This window comes from Nesoenas mayeri (assembly GCF_963082525.1).
Source record: "Nesoenas mayeri genome assembly, chromosome: 3".
Classification (NCBI taxonomy): Eukaryota; Metazoa; Chordata; class Aves; order Columbiformes; family Columbidae; genus Nesoenas; species Nesoenas mayeri.
The window spans coordinates 28,624,312-28,648,402 of record NC_137544.1 but is presented as its reverse complement, the minus strand read 5'-3'; the positions used below and the strand labels follow the sequence as shown (position 1 = coordinate 28,648,402).

Here is a 24,091-nt window from a genome sequence, read left to right as displayed (position 1 = left end):
ATTTACAGCTCATTGGTAAAAGCTGTCTGTACATAACCTCTGTTACTTCATTTTGTTGTTGCTGCTTGCATTGGTGACTTGCCAGCTGCATGTTCCTAATAAAGAAAATTCTTCACTTGTTTCCAGGCAATAACTGTGAGATTGAAGTGGATGAGTGTCTTAGTGACCCTTGTCACAATGGAGCTACTTGTGTTGATCATCTGAATGCCTTCAGTTGCATCTGTCAGGATGGATTTCAAGGTATTAAAATCCAAAGAACTATAACTTTGCATCTTATACCAATTTTTAACATCTTGAATGAGTTGCATGTATATTTATTTTTGGGTCATCTGGGTTCTAATCACATAAATTTAGCATAAGTGCATCTTTACTAAAGTTATCTACTTTGTTTTCAAGACAGCATGGAACTAGGTGTTTTCTGCTGGCTGGTGGCTTAGCTGTTGAAAATGAATCAATGGAGTTCAGTGAAATTTTGAAAATAGCATATACTGTTTCCTGTAAGCTTTTTAAGTTGTGGACAGATCTAATATAATGGAATCAGAGAAAAAAAACTTTTTGAAAGTTTTCGTTCCTGACATATTTGTACAATTTCTATGAAAAACACAATTTATTTGATAAGTGGATACATTAATATCTGCAGCTATTCTTTGCTTTCAGCTCATATTAGGAATTTAAAGTGCATCCATTTTCTTTTTAGAGCATAATTTTTTAAAGCTCAGGGATTTTTAATCATTGTAATACAAGGCAATCTATAATTCAAATGTCACAGGGCAAAATACTGTATTTCTACTGCTAGTTATATTCTGAACAACTATCACTTGCATTTTTGTGTATTAAAATTCTTTGAACTTCCCAAATCTCACCATTGATGTCATTCATCATTTATTATTCAAATGATAAAAAATTAAGTTCACTCAGAAATATTAACAATTGAGTATTTTATACTTTAAGTAGCTATGCAGTTATGGTAGCTATAATATATACTGGAACAAATAGTGTTCTTGTCTAAATCATATTTATTTTTGCATTTTCTGGGACTACACCTGTTGTCTTCTCATGAACACTAGAAATATTTCCTCACATGTTATTGCAATGCAGTATTTTATGTTCCAGTGTATTTATTTTTCTACTCCTCTGTATTCATATAATAAAAAAAATTGTCTGCTTTAAGCCTTAGGAATCTATTCAATGACTGTACTTTTAATCTTGTGTGAAAATTAGTGAAGAGCTTAAACCTTAAAAATATCAACTTACTGTCACAGATGCCAAAATTTTAGTATAAAAAGGGTGTCAAATCGATTCCAATATGTGAGCTATATTCAGCTAAAATAAATGTTGATATTTGACTATGTGTACTGTGCAGTAACTCTTCTCCTCTTTGACTGCATATTTGCAGGCACTACTTGTGAAGCAAATATAAATGAATGTCACTCTTCTCCATGTCTTCATAATGCATCATGTTCAGATCTTATTGGTGGTTTTGAATGCATCTGTCTTCCTGGCTTTACTGGTGAGTCGTATTCATAGCAAACTTTGTTTTCCACAGCAAGGTAGTCCACAAAGCACCTATTAAGACATTATTGACTAATTTGCTTCTGTTTCCTTCTCATTTCTCTTTATCTGCCCTGGACTAATGTTTCATTTGCATTCCAACAAACTGGAACACTGACTCCATCTGTAAACTAAATAGCACAAGATAAATTAGTCTGCATTTAAAAAGGCCTTCAAAGCTTCGACACACAGGGAAGATTAGTTACCATTTAGCAACTCAGAAATAGGCTGTTATGTATTCATGCTGATAAGAATTAAATGGATGCTGACATTAGTATATGTGGCTCTTTATTTGGCTGATTTATGTTAGTTTCTCCTCACAAGTTGCTTGACATTTTTGTGGTGCAAATGAATTAGAAATTGTCTTACTAAATGTTCAAATCTTTCGTCTTTTCAAAGGTGCAAGATGTGAAACAGATATAGATGAGTGTGCTTCATTTCCCTGCAAGAATGGAGCCACCTGCATTGACCAACCTGGTAATTACTTCTGCCAATGTGTGGCTCCCTTTAAAGGTAATGAAAACCCAAGGAGACAGGAAAGCAAGCATAATTAACTTTAGAAAGCATTTCTGTCAGTTGTCTGAACTTATTTCACTCTTCCTACAGCATTATTAGTCCTTCATTTTCTCAAGCAAAGCTTTCAAAGTGACCAGCCAATTATGCCTTAGGCTGCAACCAATGTGAAGTAAACTTTGTTAATACATCTACTAATAATGTTCATTTATTAATCAAAACAGATACTTTAAAATCAGTTCATTAACAGAATAAGATTATTTACAAAATGACCAGCATATGCCCATTAAGCTGCCATCATAAAGAGCGGTTGCTTTTCTACACATTTTTCTCTCTAGTTTGATTGGTCATGTCATTCTCTAAATTATTTTTTCACTCTCATAAAACAATTTATAGTTATCTTAGAATCCATAAACGGTGTGTGATTATTTCTGTTGATGCTTTTAAAGGAAATACACTGAAAATGAAAGCTTTATTGTGACCTTTTTGATAGAAATTTTGGGGTTTAATTTTAAATGCTCACTGCTTAAATTATTTAAAACAACAAATTGTGTGGTGTTCTTGAGCAAATCTGTTTCAAGTGATAATCTCAGTTAAAGGGGCTTGTTGATTTATACATTAAATATAAACACATTTTTCCTCCTGCAGTTCAATATAATGATATATGCTTAGGATTCCAGAATAATCATTAAAAGGCAATTTTCTTGATATGTTGAGACAGCAGGGCTTTTCCCCTTTAGGGAAAATTGTTACATTAAATTCATCATTCATAAGAAAAGAGTGAGCTCCAGTGTTTGTTCTTATTATTTTAGTTAATGGTCAAAATTCAGTTTGTAATTTTTATTAGTTTTAATTTATGTTCTGCTGACTAAATTCCAGTATAATAACAAGTAAATGAGTATTGCAGTATCAGAATTGCCTCTGCTCAGAACAATGTGAAATCATTTTCAGTAAGTGGTTAGAAATACTGGTCTTTTAAGTGCTCGTTTCACAATGAGCCAGATTTTCAGAACTTTGATATTCATTTAGATTTTTAAGTAAGTGTTTAAAATTTCAGAAAGTCAACATTTCTGTAGTCATCCTTCAAGAAGCCAGCAGTGTCTAATACTCTCAATCGAAAAGTTAAACCCTGCTGGCAAGATTCATAAATGGTAACTGAGATTCTCTGAAAACATAATATTCTTGGTACAGGATGTCTGGAATCTATGGTATTCTTATTGAAATAAAAGAATTTTTGAGACTGTTTACTTCTTAACAGGTTTACTCTGTACCTTTCAAGATAATTTTTTAATACTGATGTTACCTAGACTTACGATTGTATTAATAGAAGAAGAATTAGTTAAATATGAAAACTACCTCAGTCTCACACCATCTGTTTATTTAGTATTTAACTGCTGTAAATGTGTCTTAAACAGATTCACAGTAAGCAAACATAATGGGTAGTTAAACTATGTTTTCTAATTGTGTGGAAATATTCACGTTACTGTAACAAATACCTTTTTGTGCACTAATTACAGATGACAGAGTTGTTTTATTAAAAAAAGTAGATATATTAACGGTAGAAGCTATATAGGAATATCTGTTCTATTTATGGAGTATTTTCACAGATTTTTTTGTTTCTATTACTCTCAGTGGAAAAACATAAATGCTATATTACGAATACTGTCATTTACTTGGAAAGCAATCTGAAGTTGTATTTCCATAATACTTTGTAATGGTTTGATTCTCCCATCACAAAATCTGACCATTATTAGAAACACATGCCAGATAATCAGGGCATTTACAGCAGACATCTACTATATAGAATGCAGAATGAAGGAATTCCAAGCATGACTGGAACATTCAGTTAGATTCATACAAAAGGTAGCCTGTCAGATTAAGCTAGAAATGGATTCTATCTATAGAAACTGGCTTGCATACATTGATCTCTCTGATTTCCTTGACTATTCTCATTTGTTTATTTTGACAAGGAGACTAGAAAAGATTATGACCAGAAGGTTTTGATTTTTCCATTTAACTTTTTCTTCCCCTTCATTTCCTCTCCTTTTAAAAAAGAAAATAGAAAAATCTTCAATTTTTAACTTTCTTTCAATTTCACTTCTTTTGAGAGCAAGTATAGCTACTTCTCATTTTTACATGCTGCAGACTTTTTGATATCCTGAATATGTGCTTTTATATTTTAACAAACTTTTACATTAGTTCTAGATAAACATGAAAAGTCATCAGAAATTTTATTATTGTTGTATATTTTTAGTTTATTGTATTTTTCATGTGCACTTTATTTGTTTCTTGTTTTGTTTTGTTTTGTTTTGTTTTAAGCATGGCTTTGTCTACTTTGCCAGAATGTTTTAACTCATTCCATTCACTTCCATAGAATACTGGAAGACATCCAAATCTTTTAAGAGCTTGGGTAGTGGCATGTATCAGGATTTTTCTTCAAATATCTGACAGTTCAGGCTGTGTAAATTAACTCTACGAGTCTGATCTACGAATGAAGTTTCAGTTTTGCAGTGGACACAAACATTTTTAGAAAATCCAGTTTTCATGGCAAAGTCAATGCATGGAGAGCACTGGAGAAGAAGTATGTCTTCTGACGCTGTTACTGTAACCCTGTACGTTCCTCTCCATCAGTGTTCCCCTGACAGAAGATTTTACCCTAGCTAGTGTAGATCACTGGTCTTTCTATATATTCTAGTATTTCATTTTAATTATTGCCACTGAAATTGCTACCTTTGACTTTTCCCAAATGTCCAGCTGAACAGCTTGAGGGTACTAGCAGTCCATCTAACGGAATTCAAAAGAAAAGTGAAGAAACTTATAAGACTTCCAGATACAAAATTATATCTTTGTCAACTTCTGATAATGTTCTAATTACTAAATATGATAATTTAATTATTTTCATCATATTTTAGACAAGTTTCTTGTCCTTGAATTTCTATTTCTATACAGCTCTAGCTTTTGCCCCAATAAGGTATAAAAAAATGAACTTCAAAGCCATATACTTTTATATCATAACTCTTTTGTCCTTGGTTTGGAGGAAGCTCACAATTTGATTAAAGAAAAATAAATCCTTACCAGATTATGTTATTAGTGAAGAGATTGCTGTGTAAACTCGCACAGAAATCCTAGAAGTTACTGAGCCTCACTGAGCAGTATGACAGTCCACTCTTTAAAGTCCAGTTCTCTGTTTCTGTCTACTTTTACTAGTGTTCTGGCACTGACTTGTATAGTACAACTTACTATTATACCTCACACCTAAATGCTGAAATGGTGTTTACCATGCTGTCATTTACATGTACTGTAGTATAACGTTCTTTTCATATAAGAAATGCCTTCCTCTGAGATACAACACTAACAGTGATGTACATTGGACACTTTTTATCAGAGGACATTCTGACATTAAGTTGTTCAAAAACAGAAAGGGGATCAGCTGGTTTTCTGTTGCATTCCTTACTGGCAACGTAACTATTGAAATGGCAACAGGAAGGAAGATAATCTTGATTTGGGTGGAGGACAAAGATTTTAGTATTAGCAACAGGAGACAGATCAGAAGTATATTCAGCTACAGTTTGGCCAATGCATTATCACCGGTAGTCTTTGACAGTAATTTATCCAGTATAGAGTTAAGTAGGCCTCTCAACCCTCTTATGGGCTTGATTCCATTATAGTATCCTAGCTGGGGAGTTATTATAATAACTTTTCTATTATGATATTGATTCTACAATTGTAGCCTTTCTATAATAGAATCACAGCTATTACAAAATTGATATTAAGTGTTTCAGAAGATAGCAGAGTGTGTGAGAAACATATTGTGTTTAAGGGTCCTAATAGTTTCGTGGAAGGTAGAATGTATTGTATTATTCCATTAAAAATTCACACACATTTCAAGAACAGTGCAATTAGTAAATTTTATAGTCACTATTATTGTATTTTTATCCATATATAAAATATATATTTTATCTCTATTTATATCCATGCTTTTACTTCCATGTGAAAGCACATAAAATGGAGACCTGAAAATATTTATTTACAGAGGATAATAACAAGCAGAAGTTGATAAGGATAACTTTTTGAAATCAACATGCTCTTTAATTTTAATGAAAAAAAGAAAGACTCCTCATTCTCTTATGCTAAGGAGTGAAAAAATATTCTTCCAAACCTCAACACTACTATATTTTTCAGTCCCTCTGTGGTATCTGTTATAATTTGGCAAATTACATTTTTTCTCTTAAGTCACTTATTTTGTTTTAAGGCTGAAACATACCCATTATATTCTTCCATCTGTGCCAGCAAAATCAGAAATTTATTTTTGGATTGCTACAGTTTTCTTTGCTTTCCTTAGTTTTAAGTTTTCATGTAACTGGCAGCTGTAGGATCACATCAGCCTACAGAGTTTATCTGGCTCTTACCTAGTTGTATGAAGGGAAAGGAAGGAACGCCTGCAGTTCATTCAATCATTCAAAGATATTTTGGTGGAAGAGGTGCTCAAATGCTCCACTAACAAACACTGGTTTACTGCTTCTTAGTAATAGTGGCTCTTTATACAATACATTAATCTTTCTTACAATTTTGAATTATTATTTTCAAGGTCCCTTTAGGTGCTTCACCCCAACCATTAGCTGTTTCATCCATATTTAGGAGTACTGGTGTTTTTAGTGTTCTGTAAGAACCTTGCAGTATATTCAAATATTCTTCTAACAGCCAGGTCCATATTAATAAATGCAGGTTTGCTGTTCACAGCTTTGAACTGCCAACATTTTTAGGTATCGTACAGCTGCATCAAAGAAGTTAGTCATGATTATTAAACAACAGTCCTTGCTGAGAGTGTAGCAAAGTGGGATCATCTTGGTATCAGGCATGTTGCTTTTCAGTATTCTTAGCATGCAAAAGCAGAACGATTCCACTACAATTTCTAGATCAGCTTATTTTTTTACAGAAATTAAAGTAAGATGTATAAAGCTTCTTTATTCTTACTTGGGACTGAAAGATAAGAACAAATCCTGTACTCCCACACTAGAAATTGTCCCCATTTTCTACCCTGGTATTTAAGGAAAACATGAACCAAACTATCAGTTTTTCTGTGACCCATGAACTGAGGCAGTATTCTGCTATTCCCAAAGAAAGCTCAGGAAGGAATAAAGCATTATAATGTCCTTTTCAGGTAGAGAGTGTACATTTGATATGTGATAACCCTGTAGGAGCTGATATGAATATTTAAAAAAAAAAAAAAAAGGCTATTTAGTAACTTGCTTTTTAAAAAAATGAGTAAAAAAGTTTATCCTTTGATTAATATTATTACCCAAATCATTTAAAAATGCACTGTATGAGTTTGGTCTAGATGTTGCTAATGGGCATGACCTTTTTAATCAAATACATGTAACTGTAGAAGAAAACCGAAATTCAGTTCTGAGGAAATGTCTATTTATTTGTTTCAGCCTTAATGACACATGTCTCCAAATGTGTTCCAATTAAGATTAAAGCAAAAACGGTAATTGGCCATTAAACATGTTGCAAAAGAAAGTAAACTAGTGAGAAAGGCAACTCAGCAGAAAAAAAAAGCTTAAGTCAGTTGAAAAGCAAGAGTAATAATGGAGTTTTCAGCATAGGACACTATTATGGGAGCAGCTAATTACAAAACAGATAATAAGTAAGAAATGTTAAGTGCTCATGAAGACAAAAAAACTAGACTAGATAATGGAGCAATTACTTTTTCAGTGCTCATAGGCCTAATCTCAGTCTTTCCTGTGCCAAGACCCCCACAAAAAGGCAATTTTGCAAGACTTGTGGCTTCTTCTAGCATACCATTGTGTTAGAGCATAAAAAAGACTACCTCCTGTTCAACATCAGTTTATATCTGGTTTTGCCATTCTCTTGACACTGAATAACTGAACAAAATTTTATTTAGGGGAAAAATTTAACTGGTGCATAGAGCTATGAAGGACACTTTGCATCACATAAGAGCTTTTTGTGGGTAGAGGAGTGACCACTTTTGTGGTATATTACATAGAAAATACACATTGTCTCTAAGCAAAAAAAGGTTTGTCTAAAAAGCTGTGCAATGTCTAAGAGTGAATCAGTATGAACTGGGACTTGCTGCTGGCTCTTATATGAAGTCACCACAGATATTCTTTGGAATTTTTTTCTAGTATTTTCACTTATTTTTCTGTTGTTTCTAAAAGTTGCCATCTAGATACATAAATTCAGCTGTTTCTGCTTCTGAAATGAAACAATTCAGAGAGCAAGTCTTTTGCCTAGCTATTTTTAGTGTCCATTTAGGCACTCTTGGGTACATTAGATATACACAAGGGTCTGGCAGATACGACAAGATCTGCAGGAGACCCATGGCCTTACAAAACAGCACTGAGAACCCCAAGGCCATCTCTAAAAGCTCTGGTTGCTTAACTCTATCTATACAAATTGCGAGGTAGTACTATGTTGTAGTTTCAGCTTTGCTTTCAGTTTGCACTTTTGGAGACATCTTGATCCCCAAGAAAAATTATCTAAGCCTTTGCAGCTGTGAGTACTTTGGGAATACTGCATGTGTAAATCCAGTCACCTACAGCAGACAAGGGGTTTGAATTTCATTAGTCGCTGTGTGAGAATGGTGTAAAGAACCTTGGTTACAGGGAAGAGATTTAAGTTATGTAGATGTTACAAGGTATATTAATTTCAAATGAGAAACTGTATATGCCTGTCTCTTAATTTTCCAGAAAGTATGTGCAAAACACAATTTTAAAAATATTTTAAATATGGTTATGTTTTCCTTGACTGCCCTACAAATTATGAGGGCATTGCTGTTTCTCAAAAAAAAGTTTACCAAATTTCAGTGGGTTTTTTGACTGATGAAACACATGTTTCCAGTTTTACTTTTCTACATGGTGGGCCTACTCATGGTGTAGGCTCATCTGTCAATACACAAATAAAAGTAATAAAGTAATAATCCTAGTATCAAGTTCTATAACTGATGTCTGGACAATCTGTCAAATTTTTAGAAAATTAAAACAGAATCTCAAAACAGAGAAGGGATTGGCCCCCTGAACTAAAGGTGGCCCTCACTATATCTGAAATTGACACCCACAGGTCCTAGGTCATGAGGAAAAACTGTGTTTGATGCTAGCTTTCTGTAACTTTTATGCATATATTAAAAATTTCAGTTGAATCCTGATGCAGTAAACAAAGATAGAACACCTCTCCTATGAGAACAAGCTGAAGGCAGGGGGTTGTTCAGCCTGGAGAAGAAAAGGCACCAGGGAGACTTTATTGCAGCCTCCATAGTACTTAAAAGGGGCCTATAGGAAAGATGGGGACAGACTTGTTAGTACAGCCTGTTGTGATAGGACAAGGGTTAATTGTTTTTACCTAAAAGAGAAGAGGTTCAGCCTAGACATGAGAAAGACATTTTCTACAGTGAGAGTGGTAAAATACTGGAACAGGTTGCCCAGAGAACTGGCAGATGGACACATTTAAGGTCCCTTCCAACCCAAACTATTCTATGATTCTATGAAAGGTAAAAGGGTAAAAAGCATGTATTTCAATAGGAAATAAATTCATGGCAAATGTTTTCCCTAGTAATATTATTTTTACATTTTCTGAGAAAGAGTGAAGCTTGCTTTTATGTTGAAATGTAAAATGCACAGATACGGATACAGGAGTATCCTCACTGTTTATTATTTATAAATATGTATATTTTAAAAGAAAAAAAAATCACCTAAACAATATATTCCACTTCTATTTTTGTCTATTTTTACAGAAATTTATACAGGTATGGAGCAACAATATATGCATGTCTGTGTGATTTTTATTGTAAAGTTTGTGATGTGGGTCTATCTCATTATTTTTCCAGCATTGTTGCATGATCTGCATATTCATATACAATTAAGGAAATGTTTTTTACTTGAAAAGTGCTAAGTATTGCTTTTCAAATATCTTTCCTTTAAAAAATAATCAAAAGATTTTCAATTGGCATGGATTTCACAGAAAATGCTTTTCCACAGATTATATATAGAATCACAAGGAAATTCCTTTCATGGAAAGTAAACTTTCCATTCCAAGGAGAAGAATGGATTTGCTATAAGTACGAACAGAAAGAAAAGACTTGCTATATTTTTAAACTATTGGAGTAATACTTTGCTTAATTTCAAGTAATATCAATATATGCATGCTTCTGCAGTTATTTTTTTTTCTTTCCACTTCCAGGGTAATTCTATTTTTTATTTACATTTACAAACCTTTAATCATCTCAATTGTGTAGGTGTTCTGTTTTCTTATGCCACAAAGCAGATTGAGCTAAGCAGATATTTCATAAAATAATGACAAGCTTAGAGGTACATCCAAACTTTTCAGAGTTACAGGAAATTACAATTTTGAACTTTTAATAGAAGCAATTCCATATTTAGTGTTAAGACATTTAATCTTTAGAGTTTCAGGGACCACAAATTTTAGGCATCTAACATATTGCTCATTAGTGTTCCTGGGATACTGAGCTATATAAAGCTGTTGAAAACCAAACCACAGATCTCTCTGAAGTGATCAAGTAACTTTTAAAAATTACAATTATTGTACCTACTATTTTCAAAATAGCAGTCTTGGGAGAAACAGAAAGTTACATACAGGTTTGGGGCAGGGATTTTGAGTTGTTTGGGGTTTTTTGTTTCTATAAAGCCTTTGTACACTAGATTTTCTCCCATAAGTAAACACATTTTTATTTTTAGTGAATGGCATTCAATTTCCTTAATTTACCTTGGAAAACACCAGTGATTCACTTTAATGTTAGAAATGTCTTTTAGCTCTTCTGTTAACAAACAAACAAAAACACATAGAAAACATATAAGAAAACACTTATTGTGCAAGTCTCATGTCAGTCATTGGCTTTTACTTCATATATGAAATTATTTAAGTGTCATTTTGAAAAATTGGTCTCTGTGTTCTGAACGTAAACATATAAACTAAAAAATGTAAATTTAAATAAAACATTACTGAGTTAACACAAAGTTTTGAAACTTTTAATGTATTTATGCAAGCCATATAGAATTAGCCTGTTGTAGATTTTCTCCCTATTCTTTCCTTCCTGACATCTTTTAAGCTGGTGTAATTTTATATCCCATTGAAGCAAAATTTTATTAACTTAATTCATATGATATATACTCTGTTTCATCAAATTTATAACAACAGTGGATAGAATCTAAGTAAGGCTACTGAAATCCAATGACACCAGTGTCATACGCCTACTGGAGCTGGATCAAAATAAAATATTTTTTTTAAAAAAACCCTTCTAGTTAGCCAGTGTCTAAAGATCAGATGCAAAGATCAGATCAGCATCACAGTTTCAGTTGGAGCAGCTAGTCGAACTGGGACTGTGACGATCACTTTACAACTTCACGGAGCAACTACATCCTCTGACCCGAGTCTGGTGCCCAATGGTAGGTGCTGATACCTGCTTGGTTCTTCCTTTGTTGTCCAAACCCCAACATGGACCCCTTGGCAATGATGGATCTTGGTCTGTCTTGAGAGCTTTTTGTCTTCACGAGTGCACATTCATCAACAGTACCAGACTACTTGGTATTATTTAGGAAATTGTCATCCAAATGACACATTTGTTTTTCTGGTACAAGCCATAGATATTAATAGTTTACTTTCACTACATTGTCATAATCTTGCCAGCAGTCTGCAATCAGATATGTTTTGTCACCAATTCTGTCCATACTTTTGCGGCAAAACACTGACTTTGAAAACTGCTTTCAGATTTAATTCCTAAAATATTACTAGAAAGTGTTGCTTTTATTACATTAGTTTCTAAAAAGAATAACAATATTGAAGAGATGCCATTTCTGATTATAAGAATTCTATAGTACACATCAAAACATTTCATGTACGAATTTATGCTGAGCAAATAAAACAAAGAAACAAATGTCAGTAGTTTTGCATAAAGAAGTGAAAATATATCTCATATAATTTATTTTCTATGTCATCTTTATAAATTATGCTTTTCACTTTTAATAATAGCTTTAACAGAACCGTGTTTTTGAACAAAAAATATATTTTCAGCATTCATTTGCAATATTTAGAGATTCTACTTTAGAAATATTATAAGCAAACACAGTAGAAAAGAGAACTGATGAATAGTAGAATGACATTTCTGAATATGCAATATGCTTCTCATTCCTTAACAAACAAAAAGAGGATTTTTCAAATAAATTATTCAGTATTTGATATATCTTGTATGCTAACAGAGAAGCATAGTATATGCTATGAGTATATGCTTCTGTGATGTATATATATACAAAGACATATAATATTTAACCAAATATATTGTACCACTGAAAATAAAATTGTTCTTCAACTGACTGCATAATTTAATTATTTGTGCCTATTCTTTTGGGATGTGTTCAGGTTTATTCTAATAGAAAGGCCTTTAACTGTCTAGTAAAGACAATCTATTCTATAAATAATAAAATATAACCACAATTAAACAACTACAAATGTTAAACTTGTCTAATGGAAATAAGCAGAGATGGAAAGATTTTCTGAACTTATTAATTCATTAATGAGCTTCTATGTTTGATTATTGCACAGTGGATCTGCTGTGCATTCTTTCTTTCTCTTTTTTTGTCAGCTAACTATGTTCAGTGAAAATTACCTTTTTACCCTGTGATGGCGAATATAAAATCTTCATATGTCAGTGGGAGAAGGCAGTTTATAAACTGTTTTCCTACCACAGCATTTCTTTCTGTGGACAATCACAGACTTACTATTTCAGAAACTTCCCAAATCAGGTGAGAACTTTTTTATATTTAGTGAAAAATAGATGTATCAAATTAATCAGTTACAGCTAAACATTTAGTATTTATATATTTGAACAAAAATTCTCTAACAAGTAAGTTACAAGAAACAGAAAATGCAGAAGACATGAACTCTGTATTCTGAATAACCTACGTTAATTAAAAAGAAAAATCATCTATAACCTGTTTGCTGCTTGATTTATCAAAATAGCTTTAATCATACATCTACAGATTTGTAAAAAAATGCTGATGTGAGAGCAACAGCAGTAGTGCATTCATTGTATTAACATGTAACTACCATTGCCTACTAATATTCAACCTTAATCTTTGTGTAGACTTACATTTTTCAAAAAAATTCTTCTTTAAGCCAGCCAACCTTTTTTTTGTTGTTTTATTGCTATTTATATCAATTAGCATTAATAATCAATTGTTTAATAATGAATGACTTGCAGAATTGTATTAAAATAATATAAACAGTTGCGATCCTCTGACTGAGGGAATGGTCTTTTAAATTATTAATTCTCAAGTCTGACAGTTAAAAATTAATTGATTCAGGGACTGAGTGGGTGAGAGACAGTCTTATTATTTTCTTCTGTTTTTGTTTTCCTAATCTTCAAGTTTGAATACAAATGAAATCTTTGCCATTTCTGCTGGTAGCAGAAAAAACAAATTCCATGCAGTGATATGCAGGAAAGCTGGGTGAGAGAAAAAAGAGGTGGAATTTTTAGTTAAAGAGTGGTGAATGTTCTCTGAAAGAAGGCATGGAAAAAAACCTGCTTAGAATAGTACTAGCAATAATATTATACTACCTGTTTTGGCCTCACTTGTTAAATAGGATTGTTAACCCAGGTCATCAAATTTATGACTGGATTTTAATTTCCTATTCTTTATAAATATCAGGATAATGTAAATATTTTTTGTTTTGTGCTGTTTCACTTTACTATAGATAGGAAAAAAAAAAACCACAAAAACAGTAGTATTTTTCTTTCCTTTAATTCCTTAAAAAAGGGGGGGAAATATTTTTTTTTTGTCAGGGAACAATTTTAGTATAATTTCAAATGAGTACAAACTTTACAGGAACTCGTATCCTTATGGGGGCTACCCTGAACAAGCATCTGAAGAAGATTCTAAACCCATGCTCCTGCCTGCATGGGAGGAAGTGCACAAGGTCCTTACCAGCCAGACATGCATCCTAGTTGAGTTGCCATGCCACCAGGGGTAGGAGCTGAGGAAGAACAACAGGTTACACAGTATCAGTGATGATAAAATGGATGATGAAGTGGTTTTTCTTAGAGACTCCGAAGAGACAAAAGGCTGATACCCACAGGAGCGGGACTGGAGGAGTGGAGGAAGAGAATGCAGAGGACACACTCAGGCATGGGAGGACAGAGACTCTACAACAGTGGAGTCTGGAAGATGGTTACTTCTGACAATTTGAAGGAGACTTTCTCTTACAGAGGTTCACTTATGGAATAAGTATTGAGCCATGACAGCAGGTGAGGAAGGGTCAGTTTCGTCTGAAGAGGCATGTAAGCTGAGTCTGATGCACACACCCTCACCAGTACCGCTAAAATGAAACAATGGTTGACAACAGATAAAGACTCCCTTCTCTGACAGAGAGTGACACCCACAAGATCTGATCTCTGAGGAAGTTTATTTGCATGTCAGACATCTGAAAGAGAGCTTGTCTGATGCCCAGATCACTATCTTTTGCTGCTTGTCCATGCAGACAACAATGATACTGCCAACAGATATCCTGCGCATATCAAAACTGACTAGTGGACTCTAGTGACAAGGGAAAAGGCTGTAGAGGCCAAGCCAGAGTTTTCATTTTTATTACCATGAGGCCTTCTTTGAGCAACAAGGTCTGGAATCAATCTAAAAAAAGAGAAGAGTATTTTTGCCAGCAGGATTGCTAACTCTGTGAAGAGAGCTTTAAACTACATTAATCATGGAATGCAGAGAAAAACCTAAAGGGAAACAGAGGTACTAGAAGCTGGAAAGAATTGTCTGTGGGTAAGCATAATAAGTGAAGATGTCACACTTCCTTGGATTGCAACTGGCGGCCCATCGCTAGTGTCTGCAAACAAAATACACAACACAGGAAAGACAGAAGGAGTAACAAGTCTATGTGCTTTCTCAGAAAAACAGCCATCTTAGCAGGAGAAGAACTCCCATTATTGGTATGCTGTAATGGATGGATGCAAGCTCCCTGGAAACAGAAGTGGGGAAGGTGAGGAGACTGGGCTGAACTTCATGCAAAGCAGTGTCTTGAATGCATGGAGCTTTACTATGGAATGGGTGATGGCGATGCAGTGCTCAAGTCGATGAGGCAGCATGAAAAGGGAACCAGTTAAAGAAATATTGTGGTGGGTGTCTGCTACAGACAGTTTGATACAGAAAAGTTTATCAAGTCATCTTTAGGAAACTGGAAAAAGACTCATGAATACAGGACCTAGTTATCATTGGGATATTACCACCCTAATTTTGCTGGAAAGACAGCAGGAGATTTTTGGACCACATTGAATACAGTTCTTTGAAACAATTGTGGGGTGAGACAACTAGGGGAGATACTTTCTTGAATTCCCTATTTGTGAATAAGCAGGAGATGTTTTGGGATGTAATGGTCAAAAACAGCTTTGATGACAATGGCAGTGAGATGATGGAGTTTGTAATCCCAAGAGAAATGAGAAAATCAAGTAGCAGAATAATGATTCAGGACTTCAGCGAGCTGACTGGTGAATGCACTGAAGGAAAAACTGATTTTTGGCCCACTGATTTGTCTTGAAGGACAGTTTCCTCAAAACGCAGTTCTTTCCAATATGCAGGAACTCAAGCACATGTGACAGAAAAAATGAACAAATGGAGAACTCCTGACTGAGCTTAAAGAGAAAAGGAAGTTCACAGAAGTTAGATGCAATGGTGAGCTGCCCAACTGGAAAACATCCAGTCAGACAGGAACAGAATTAGGAAAGCTAAAGGGCAGCTGGAGGTAAAATTATCAAGGCAACTGAAGGGAAACAAGAAAGGTTTCTATAGGTCTACCAGTAACAAAAAAAGATGGAGAAAAATGAGATCACATTGTTGCATTGACAAAGGAAATTAAAAGCCTGAGATACTCAACGCCTCTTTCACACCGTTTTTCCACCACTGGGGACCTGGGCTTGTTCAGCCTGGAAATTAGAGTTTCAGGGGGACCTAACGGCAACTTGACACTTATCTAATATGAGTGAATAGAGAAGACAGACTCAGGCTCCTTTTCGCAGAGCATACTGTGAAAGACATGTATTCAAGTGTTCACAAAAAACAAAACAAAACAAGCACTTATAATCACTTAGCACTTATTGGATTTCAGGTGATAAATACATCTATACATGTTAAAATTTATGAAAGCAACAAAAGAATCTGAACGTGTAGGTTGCCTATATATCTTCCTTTCTGAATCTGTTCATATTGAACCTTTTACATTTCAAATATTTGCAAAATTCTTCTCTGATGTTGTATTTGAGATAGCAAGAATCATCATAAGTCAAAGCTTAAAATACGTTATGAGTTTCTGAATAAGACAAATACAGGTTTATCCATAGTTCTTTGTAGCTCACTGTTTTTTGGAGGAACTGAGACCAGAAAAAAGTTGTTCAGTTACTCTTTGGAAAAAGATAAAATTTTCTACACACAGTGTAGAATGAAAAGGCCGAAGAAACACGGTATGTTATTGAATCAGCAGAGCAAGATGTTCAAAATAAAAATCATACATAGAAGCCAGGCATCTGGGAGTAAATTTAGAGTTGTTTTGGTTGTTTGTTTTTGTTGTTGTTGTTGTTTTCATTTCTAAGTTATTACTTTTCTGAAATATATAGCTAATTCATGAAATGACTTTTGCTTTATCTGCCAGTGATGTCCACCCTCACGAACACTTGGCATGTAAAAGGATGGACAAATCTCTTTAAAGGTTCTTCTGTCAACCCAGAAGAAAAATAAGTACTGCATTACTGGATCATATGGTAGTTCCAATTACAATTGTGAGCCATGTGTTAAGCTTTTTCATTTGCGTGTGAACTCCACTTTAGGAATCAGTATGGTTGTTACCCATGTCAAGCTGTTGTGATATAAAGATGAAACTTCAGGGCAAAATCTCAATGTGCCATATGTCAGACTTTGCCATGCAATTTCATGAATTCCAGATCCAATACTGTCGGCTGCCTATGGCAGGGTCACCCTGCACTGGAGAGACCACTGGTGACATAAAGACAAGGAACAACTTGTGTCATTCTTTTTCTCCTCTGTCAGCATGACTACTGGAGTCAGAGGGTTGTTGGGTTTTTTTACTTCATTTCTGTTTCTACTTGTTGTTTTTACTTTTACAAACCTTAAGAATTCAGCCCTTAGATGACTCTACTAACATTTTAGACAGTGAGTGTTTAATATATAGCATTAAATAACATTCAGTGTAATGGACAGCTTAATATTGAAGTTAACCAATGAGTTATCCTACAAATTTAAGGAATTTTAAGCTTCCAAATGAGTCAGAGGATGGCACTAAGTGGCACTGTAGTTTGATCTCTACCACTGTACTGTGAAGACTTATTCTTCTGAAACCATCATAAGATATTCGGTATGTTCCTTCAGAATAAACTGACCACTTAACTAATTCAGTTTCCTCAAAATTATATGCAATATAACTGTATGGATTGCCCACTTTATTAGTTAACACCTGATCTACAAACTTAAAGCTTCCATGTACTGTAGGTGACCTGTAACACTGGTTGATTCTTTGTCAGGAATTCTTGTGTGAAATTTTCAGCCTGAAAATAAATTAAAAATTCTCACTGTAATTATCTATCTCATGAACATGGATTACCTTGTGTACGGGGTACAAGTACCCAGACTTTGGTCTCTGTGACGAGAGGCCAGGGCTGCCCTGTGCTGGACACGGCCAGCTCCAACTGACCCACTGAAGGGAACAGCTGAGCCCCCCAGCTGTGAAGGTGGTGCCTTGGTGAAATGTGTGTAAGAAAAGGTAAAAAGCTGCACAGGCAGTGAGGAATGATGAAAAAAAAGTGAGAAACAGCCCTGTAAGCACTGAGGTGAGAGAAGGAAGAAGGGGAGGATCTGCTCCACACACCAGAACAGAGATTCCCCAACAGCCTCTGGAGAAGACTATGGTGGAGAAGGACCCCGGCAGAACTTGTGGCTTGTGGGGGGTCTGTACTGGAGCAGGGGAAAGGTGTGAGGAGGAAGGAGGGCAGAGGTGGACTGTTATGGACTGGCCAAAGATCCCATTCCCCATCCCTCTGTGCTGCTCAGGGGTGGAAAGGAGGTAGAGGAGTCTGGACTGGAGGAGTAAAGTTCAGCCCGAGAAATAGAGAGGCATTGAGGAAGGTGGTTTTAGTTTTCTGTTTGTTTCTCAACATCCTATTCTATTTTTATTTGGCAATGAGTTTGAATAGTTTTCCTCAAGTCAAGTCAGTAACTGGTAAATTATATCCCCATCTTTATCTTGACCCACAAGCTTTCAAACTTTTCCATCTTCTTTTCTCGAGGGGCACTGTTGAAGTGGAGTTAGAGAGTGGTGGGGTGAGCATCTGGCAGCCAACCGAGATCAGTCCACCACAATCTAACTATATGGATTTGATTTTCCACATGACTACCCAGGTGCTTTATGTTGTAGTGTCATGTTGTCCATCACTGTGAGGTAGCCTGTCAAAGGAAGAAGGAAGTTGTTGGGGCAGGGAAAAGCTGCTCCAGGAAGGAATTGCTGGGCAACCAGAGCTGGGGCAACAGCACTGGGGAAGTCAGCAAAATGCTGGCAGTACAGCCAGCCATGGGCAGCTCTGCCAGAAAGCACAGCATCGACACAGCCCTGTCTCAGCAGTCACAGAAAGGCAGATGGGGTTCAAAAGGGCTTAGAAGGGCTTGTGTACAGTTTGTTGCAGCCCCAATTCCACTGTGCTCTGTCTCAAACTAAGCCTGAAAGAGCAGACTTGCCTTCAGCAACACCGAGGGAAAAGGGAAGCAGCTTTGTAAACCCAAACCCATTTGATCTCTGTTCTGTCTGCCTTCATAATTTTGAATTTCTCTAGTGCAAAACATGAATCAGTCTTGCTTATGTTCTAACAAACTAAGACTCACTTTAAAGGGCCTTTTAATCTTTTTTGATCTACTTATTGCAAATTAAACATTTAGATGAGAGCATCTGTGACCCAAGATCACCATTACATAGTTCCTTGATTAGCGCAGATAAATGTATATAATCTGTTATACACTAGAGTATTTATCAAAAGTAGTAGAAACGGACTGTTTGAGATTTTCTTTTGTATGGAATTTTTATAAATTATGGAGGCAGTCACTTATTGCTAAATACATATATAATTTCAGCATAATAATTTGTATATAGTCATGAATAGCAAGCAGAACAATCATGTAAGTTTACTTCCATTTCATTAATGTTCAGGATTATGGGTTAATGTGTAAACAATGCATATGGTAGCCGTGAAAACAGGTTATTAGGAAGAAATACCAGGAAGATTCAAAGCAAAATCCATTAATTATTTTTAAATACACTTTTTGAGCCCTTTTAGAAGACAAGAATAAACAGAAAAACTATAAAATATATTGAGATAGCTATTATTATTTTAAAATGCAATGTCATTATATAAACAAAACAGATAAAATTGTCCTTTCTTGTAATTCTACAAAGCAAGTAAATGTTTCTGCGTGATAATATACATATATGTACCTCTGAGACCCTCCAACTCAGTTTTAACCAGCAGTATAAAGAAAATACAGCTCATAATAGGCAGCAGCTGCAGGGATATGTTCATTAGTTAAACACTGACAGATTTGCCATTTTTCCTTTTCAGGTTTGAACTGTGAGTTTAGGCCTTGTGAGGCCAGCAATCCCTGTGAGAACGGAGCTGCGTGCATAGAAGAAAAGAATTTGGACGTTTTTCCCCTTGGATTCCAGTGCCAGTGTGTGAAGGGCTTTGCAGGTCCGCGTTGTGAGATCAATGTCAATGAGTGCAGTTCTAACCCTTGCCTCCATGGATACTGCTATGACAGTGAGTTCAGTCTGATTACTCACTTTAATGTAGAGCAGTCTTTCTGTTGAAGCATCTGCAGCTACTGAGCTGCTCTGGGGAGAAGAGTGGATAATTTACTGAAATTTAGCTTGTCTGAAGCTCCAGAGCCAGTGCCAGGAGGATTAGTTTTGCCAAAATGCCTCAACTCCTGGCACCGGGGTTTGTGTGTTCGGGGGGTCAGAGTTGTAGCTAATGAGAAATTTTAATGAGATTTGTGCTGTCTCCTTTGATACCTAAATTAACCAAGCATATCTTACATTGTGCATTCAATGCAAGAATATTGAGGTTCTGAAAAGGAGCTAATGGAGTAGTTAGGCGTATATGTCATAATTCTAACAAGTCCAAAACCTGGATTAACTATCAAACTGATGCAAAATTGAGTGTCTGTTTACTATTAAGCACCTTCTATCACCTAACTATGTAACTTTCACTGATAGATATACTTAAAAGTTTTAAAAGAAACCTGATGATGAATCACTCTACTATTAATATATCCTGTCTGGATTGGCAGGCTAAAATAAGTAGCCTCTTTTTGCACGGAGTACTTACTGGAATGTTTTATTTAAACCTATCAGACACTTTCTAGCCTTAGTAAACAAAAGTGAAAGTGGCAATTTTCTGAGAATCTTATAATACTGGGTGGAAAGTAGAATGATGTCTGGAGGTCATGCAGTCATACCTGCACGAAGCTGGACTATCAGGGATTTTTCTAGCTGAAATTTGAAAGCCTCTAAGGATGGATAGAAATTTCACAAACTCTTTTAGACAGCCTATTCCACTAATGCACTACCCTTGCAGTGTTAAGCCCACCCAATCCCGTCTGAATCTCATAAACTGTAACTTTTGGCCATTGCACCTTATAATATTATCTAAAACTACTGAGAGGAATTCAGTTCTATCATTTGTGCAATTGCCCTTGAAATGATTTGTATATAGCTTTCTAATTATTAACCCTTCCCTTAAGGAACTAATTCAAAGCAAGCCCAGCTGTGTCAGCTTTTCCTCATGGGTCACATACTTCAAGCACTGAACAATCAAGTTTGTCTTCTGCTACATCTCCCTCTTATTTCCCCATGTCCCTTTTAAAATTAGAATGACTCAATAAGCTTTCAGAAATCTATCTTTTCATACATGTGAATAAGATGTACAGCTTCATATTTTATCTAGTAAAGACTACTTCCTAACAAGTTTACAGCTGTTTTATCTACTCTACATTAGCTCAAAGATATTTTTATAATGGAATTTAGAGAGCTGCAGTAAAATTCTGCAGTGCCAGATCTTTTGGAGACAGCTTGTCTTTGTGGTGCCTCTGGATTTGAACTGTATCATGGACATCTTATTTCCTCTGAACGATGTGCAATGGCTGACGAAAATTGGAATCTCGAGGAAGCTAGGAAGCTCTCAGCAGCTGAATAATACTCCTGCTTTGAGGGTCTTAAGACATTTAAGGAATACAACAGCAGCTATGTGTACAAACACAATGGCAGAATAGATTCCATGGTAAATCTCAGAGATAATGAAGAATAGATGGACCTCTTTGAGATTAGAATAAATGCAGACCTGCAAGAAGTTGAAACATTGCTGTCGTAAGCTGTAGCACTCTAAAGATTCCTCTACGTTTTGATCATTAATGATGAAAAAGAGAGAGGATTCATATCATTAGCTAGATTAAAATGAAGCATGGGTTGAGTTGCCAAATTCAACTCAGGACAGTTTTCCTTTAATATAGTGGTATAATATGAGGCATTCTTTACCAAAAACAAGCCAACAAATAAAACGTTTAACTGCCCCATCTCATTTACACACAATACCAAAGATAAAATCTTATGTACTTCGTGTACAGCTTTGTGAAGGAAAGTTATTCATTAGCTTATAAGATACCATTACTTTTCAGAAGCTAGTAATGAGTATGCCAAGACATTTGACTTGTTTCAGTAAAATGCAGTATAGTAATTTGTTTTCACATTAAAAAGCTGTTTTGAGATATTGCATATCACTTATTTCATTTTTTTAATGAGAACACATATTTTAGGTAAAACCAGTATAAATCTTTTCCAGATGGTAGACATAGCTGTAAGTTACTTAATTTTACTACATTCAGCTGTTATTCTAAAACCCTTTTAGTACTAAAATACTATGTCTGTTACAGTTGTCGATGGCTTCTATTGTTTGTGCAACCCAGGATATGCAGGATTGACATGTGACCAGGACATTGATGACTGCATAATCAACTCTTGTGAAAACAATTCTACATGTGTTGATCTACATCTGGTTAGTAGAGAACATTTTTAACTAAAACGGTTGCTAAGCTTTCTTCCTGAAATCCAAAGCACCCACCCAAGCTGCTGGAATCCTTGCTGATGCAGTCAGTGATTCAGCTGCCTGTCTTGTAGGTGTCTACTTTGAGTGAACTGAACTACCCTGTAGGTACCACTGACTGCACAGCCAAGCTGCATTAATGCTGAAGCAGACACCCATGTTTAGGTGTCTGCATTTCAAGCTGAATCCTATCCCAGAAGCCCAGAAGTGCGTGAGGGATGAGTGCATTTCTGCATTGTTTCTTTGTTTTTGTTGTTTTGCCCTTTTTTTTTCCCTCTTAGTTCATACATAGAAAAATTGCAGTTCTTTCTGACAAATCCTGGTGACAACCCACAGCTATCACTTTTTCCTAAACTTGAGCAGAAGTTACATGCTTCAAGAGAATTTTCTCAAATTCTCTACTCTGATTTCCAGAGTTGTTTCTTCTTTTCACAGTTAAAACATTTTATGTATTAGAGAAATTTTTTGGTAAATTTACTTCCAGAACTAGTGAATGCCTTGAACAAAATGAAATGCTTGACAAGGAAACAAGAGAGTTTGTGACACTTTTTGTTCTTGTCTTTGGATACTACTGCAAATGTACATATTTTTACCAGTAGATTGCAATCAATATTTCAAGCTCTCATACTGGACATATACCACCATCTTAAAATCAGGCTAGACATCATTCCAGAGATTAATTTTATGCTCACAAGGCGTGTACTGTCTTAACCTCCATGAGCTTGTGTGGTATCTGTAGACATTTCAGGTATTATGCCTAGATGCAGCTGATGCTTTAACTGGGACTGAGGAAATGGAGTTGTATATGCAAAAGTTTAAACAGCTTCCTTCCATAAAATAATAAGAGATCAGAAATGGACAAAATTATGGATTCTTTATAAAATAAACATACTGTTCCACCAAGAATGTCTGCTAGATCTTCCCTGAATGAGTTGTAATCTTGATCCAGGAGGAGTTTTTAATTTAGGCAAACTTAAACCCAGAAAGACTGGTAGCTTATTGCAATTTTTAACATTGTTTTAGATTTTTCTTTATATACCTTTCATGATTTTGTTTTCTTGATTCATTTGTGTTTGGTTTTGTCCTGTAGTACCTCTACGTTTCTCATCTTATTTGTCACAGACCTGTGCCATTTTGTTTTAAATGGACTGTGATGCAGTAAATCAGTGAGATCTGTGCAGACTCACTCTTTCAGAGAAAGCCTGATATTAAAAAATCTAATCTATGTGGATTCAGTTGCTAACTACAGAAAATAAATACTGTAGAAACTTGATAGCAAGGTGTCATTTTAGACCTGGATTTGATCTCTTTCAGACCTCAACGGCTTTCTCAATGTAGTTTACCTATGCTGTCAACATTACAGTAAGTGTTCATACTAAAATGTTCATTTTGATGTTAGTTAATACACAGATAATAAATTCTCAGTATCTTTTTTATTGGAAGACTGTTCTTTGGCATTTTTGATAGTAATGTAATTTAGTACTTAAAAAAAAAAGGTAAATATGGAATGGGCTCTGCTAAATTGAAAAGTTAGTATCAGCATATTTTTAAGACAAGAAATAGGGAATTGCTCATAGTTCTATTTTGCTATAACAATAATAATGCATTGCTATTCAATATTTATACTTTCTTCTTCTCTATTCTTCTCTATATTATATTTACTTGAACTAAAATTTCTGATATAAGTTTCTGAAATAACTTTCATGTGGTTCATCTTTTAAGTTGAATCCAGAAAGGGACATAAAAAACTCACTAAGTGATTGCATTATTCAGTTCATATGCGACTTTATTATTCCACATACAATTTTCTTCTTTTATTGTATTCAGTATAAAAGAGTATTGAATTTC

General features: G+C 35.0%; 1 protein-coding gene across 1 annotated transcript in view; it reads left to right on the top strand.

Moving 5' to 3' along the window:
* The window catches only part of EYS (eyes shut homolog), a gene marked incomplete at its 5' end in the record, with an annotated part of 675,648 nt that overhangs the window by 131,561 nt on the left and 519,996 nt on the right, over positions 1 to 24,091 (top strand). The window contains 5 exons of the mRNA XM_080341398.1: positions 127 to 240; positions 1,397 to 1,510; positions 1,951 to 2,064; positions 19,706 to 19,903; positions 22,074 to 22,195. Of these exons, the coding sequence (XP_080197524.1) occupies positions 127 to 240; positions 1,397 to 1,510; positions 1,951 to 2,064; positions 19,706 to 19,903; positions 22,074 to 22,195 (662 nt within the window). The remainder of the gene's footprint in view (positions 1 to 126; positions 241 to 1,396; positions 1,511 to 1,950; positions 2,065 to 19,705; positions 19,904 to 22,073; positions 22,196 to 24,091) is intronic.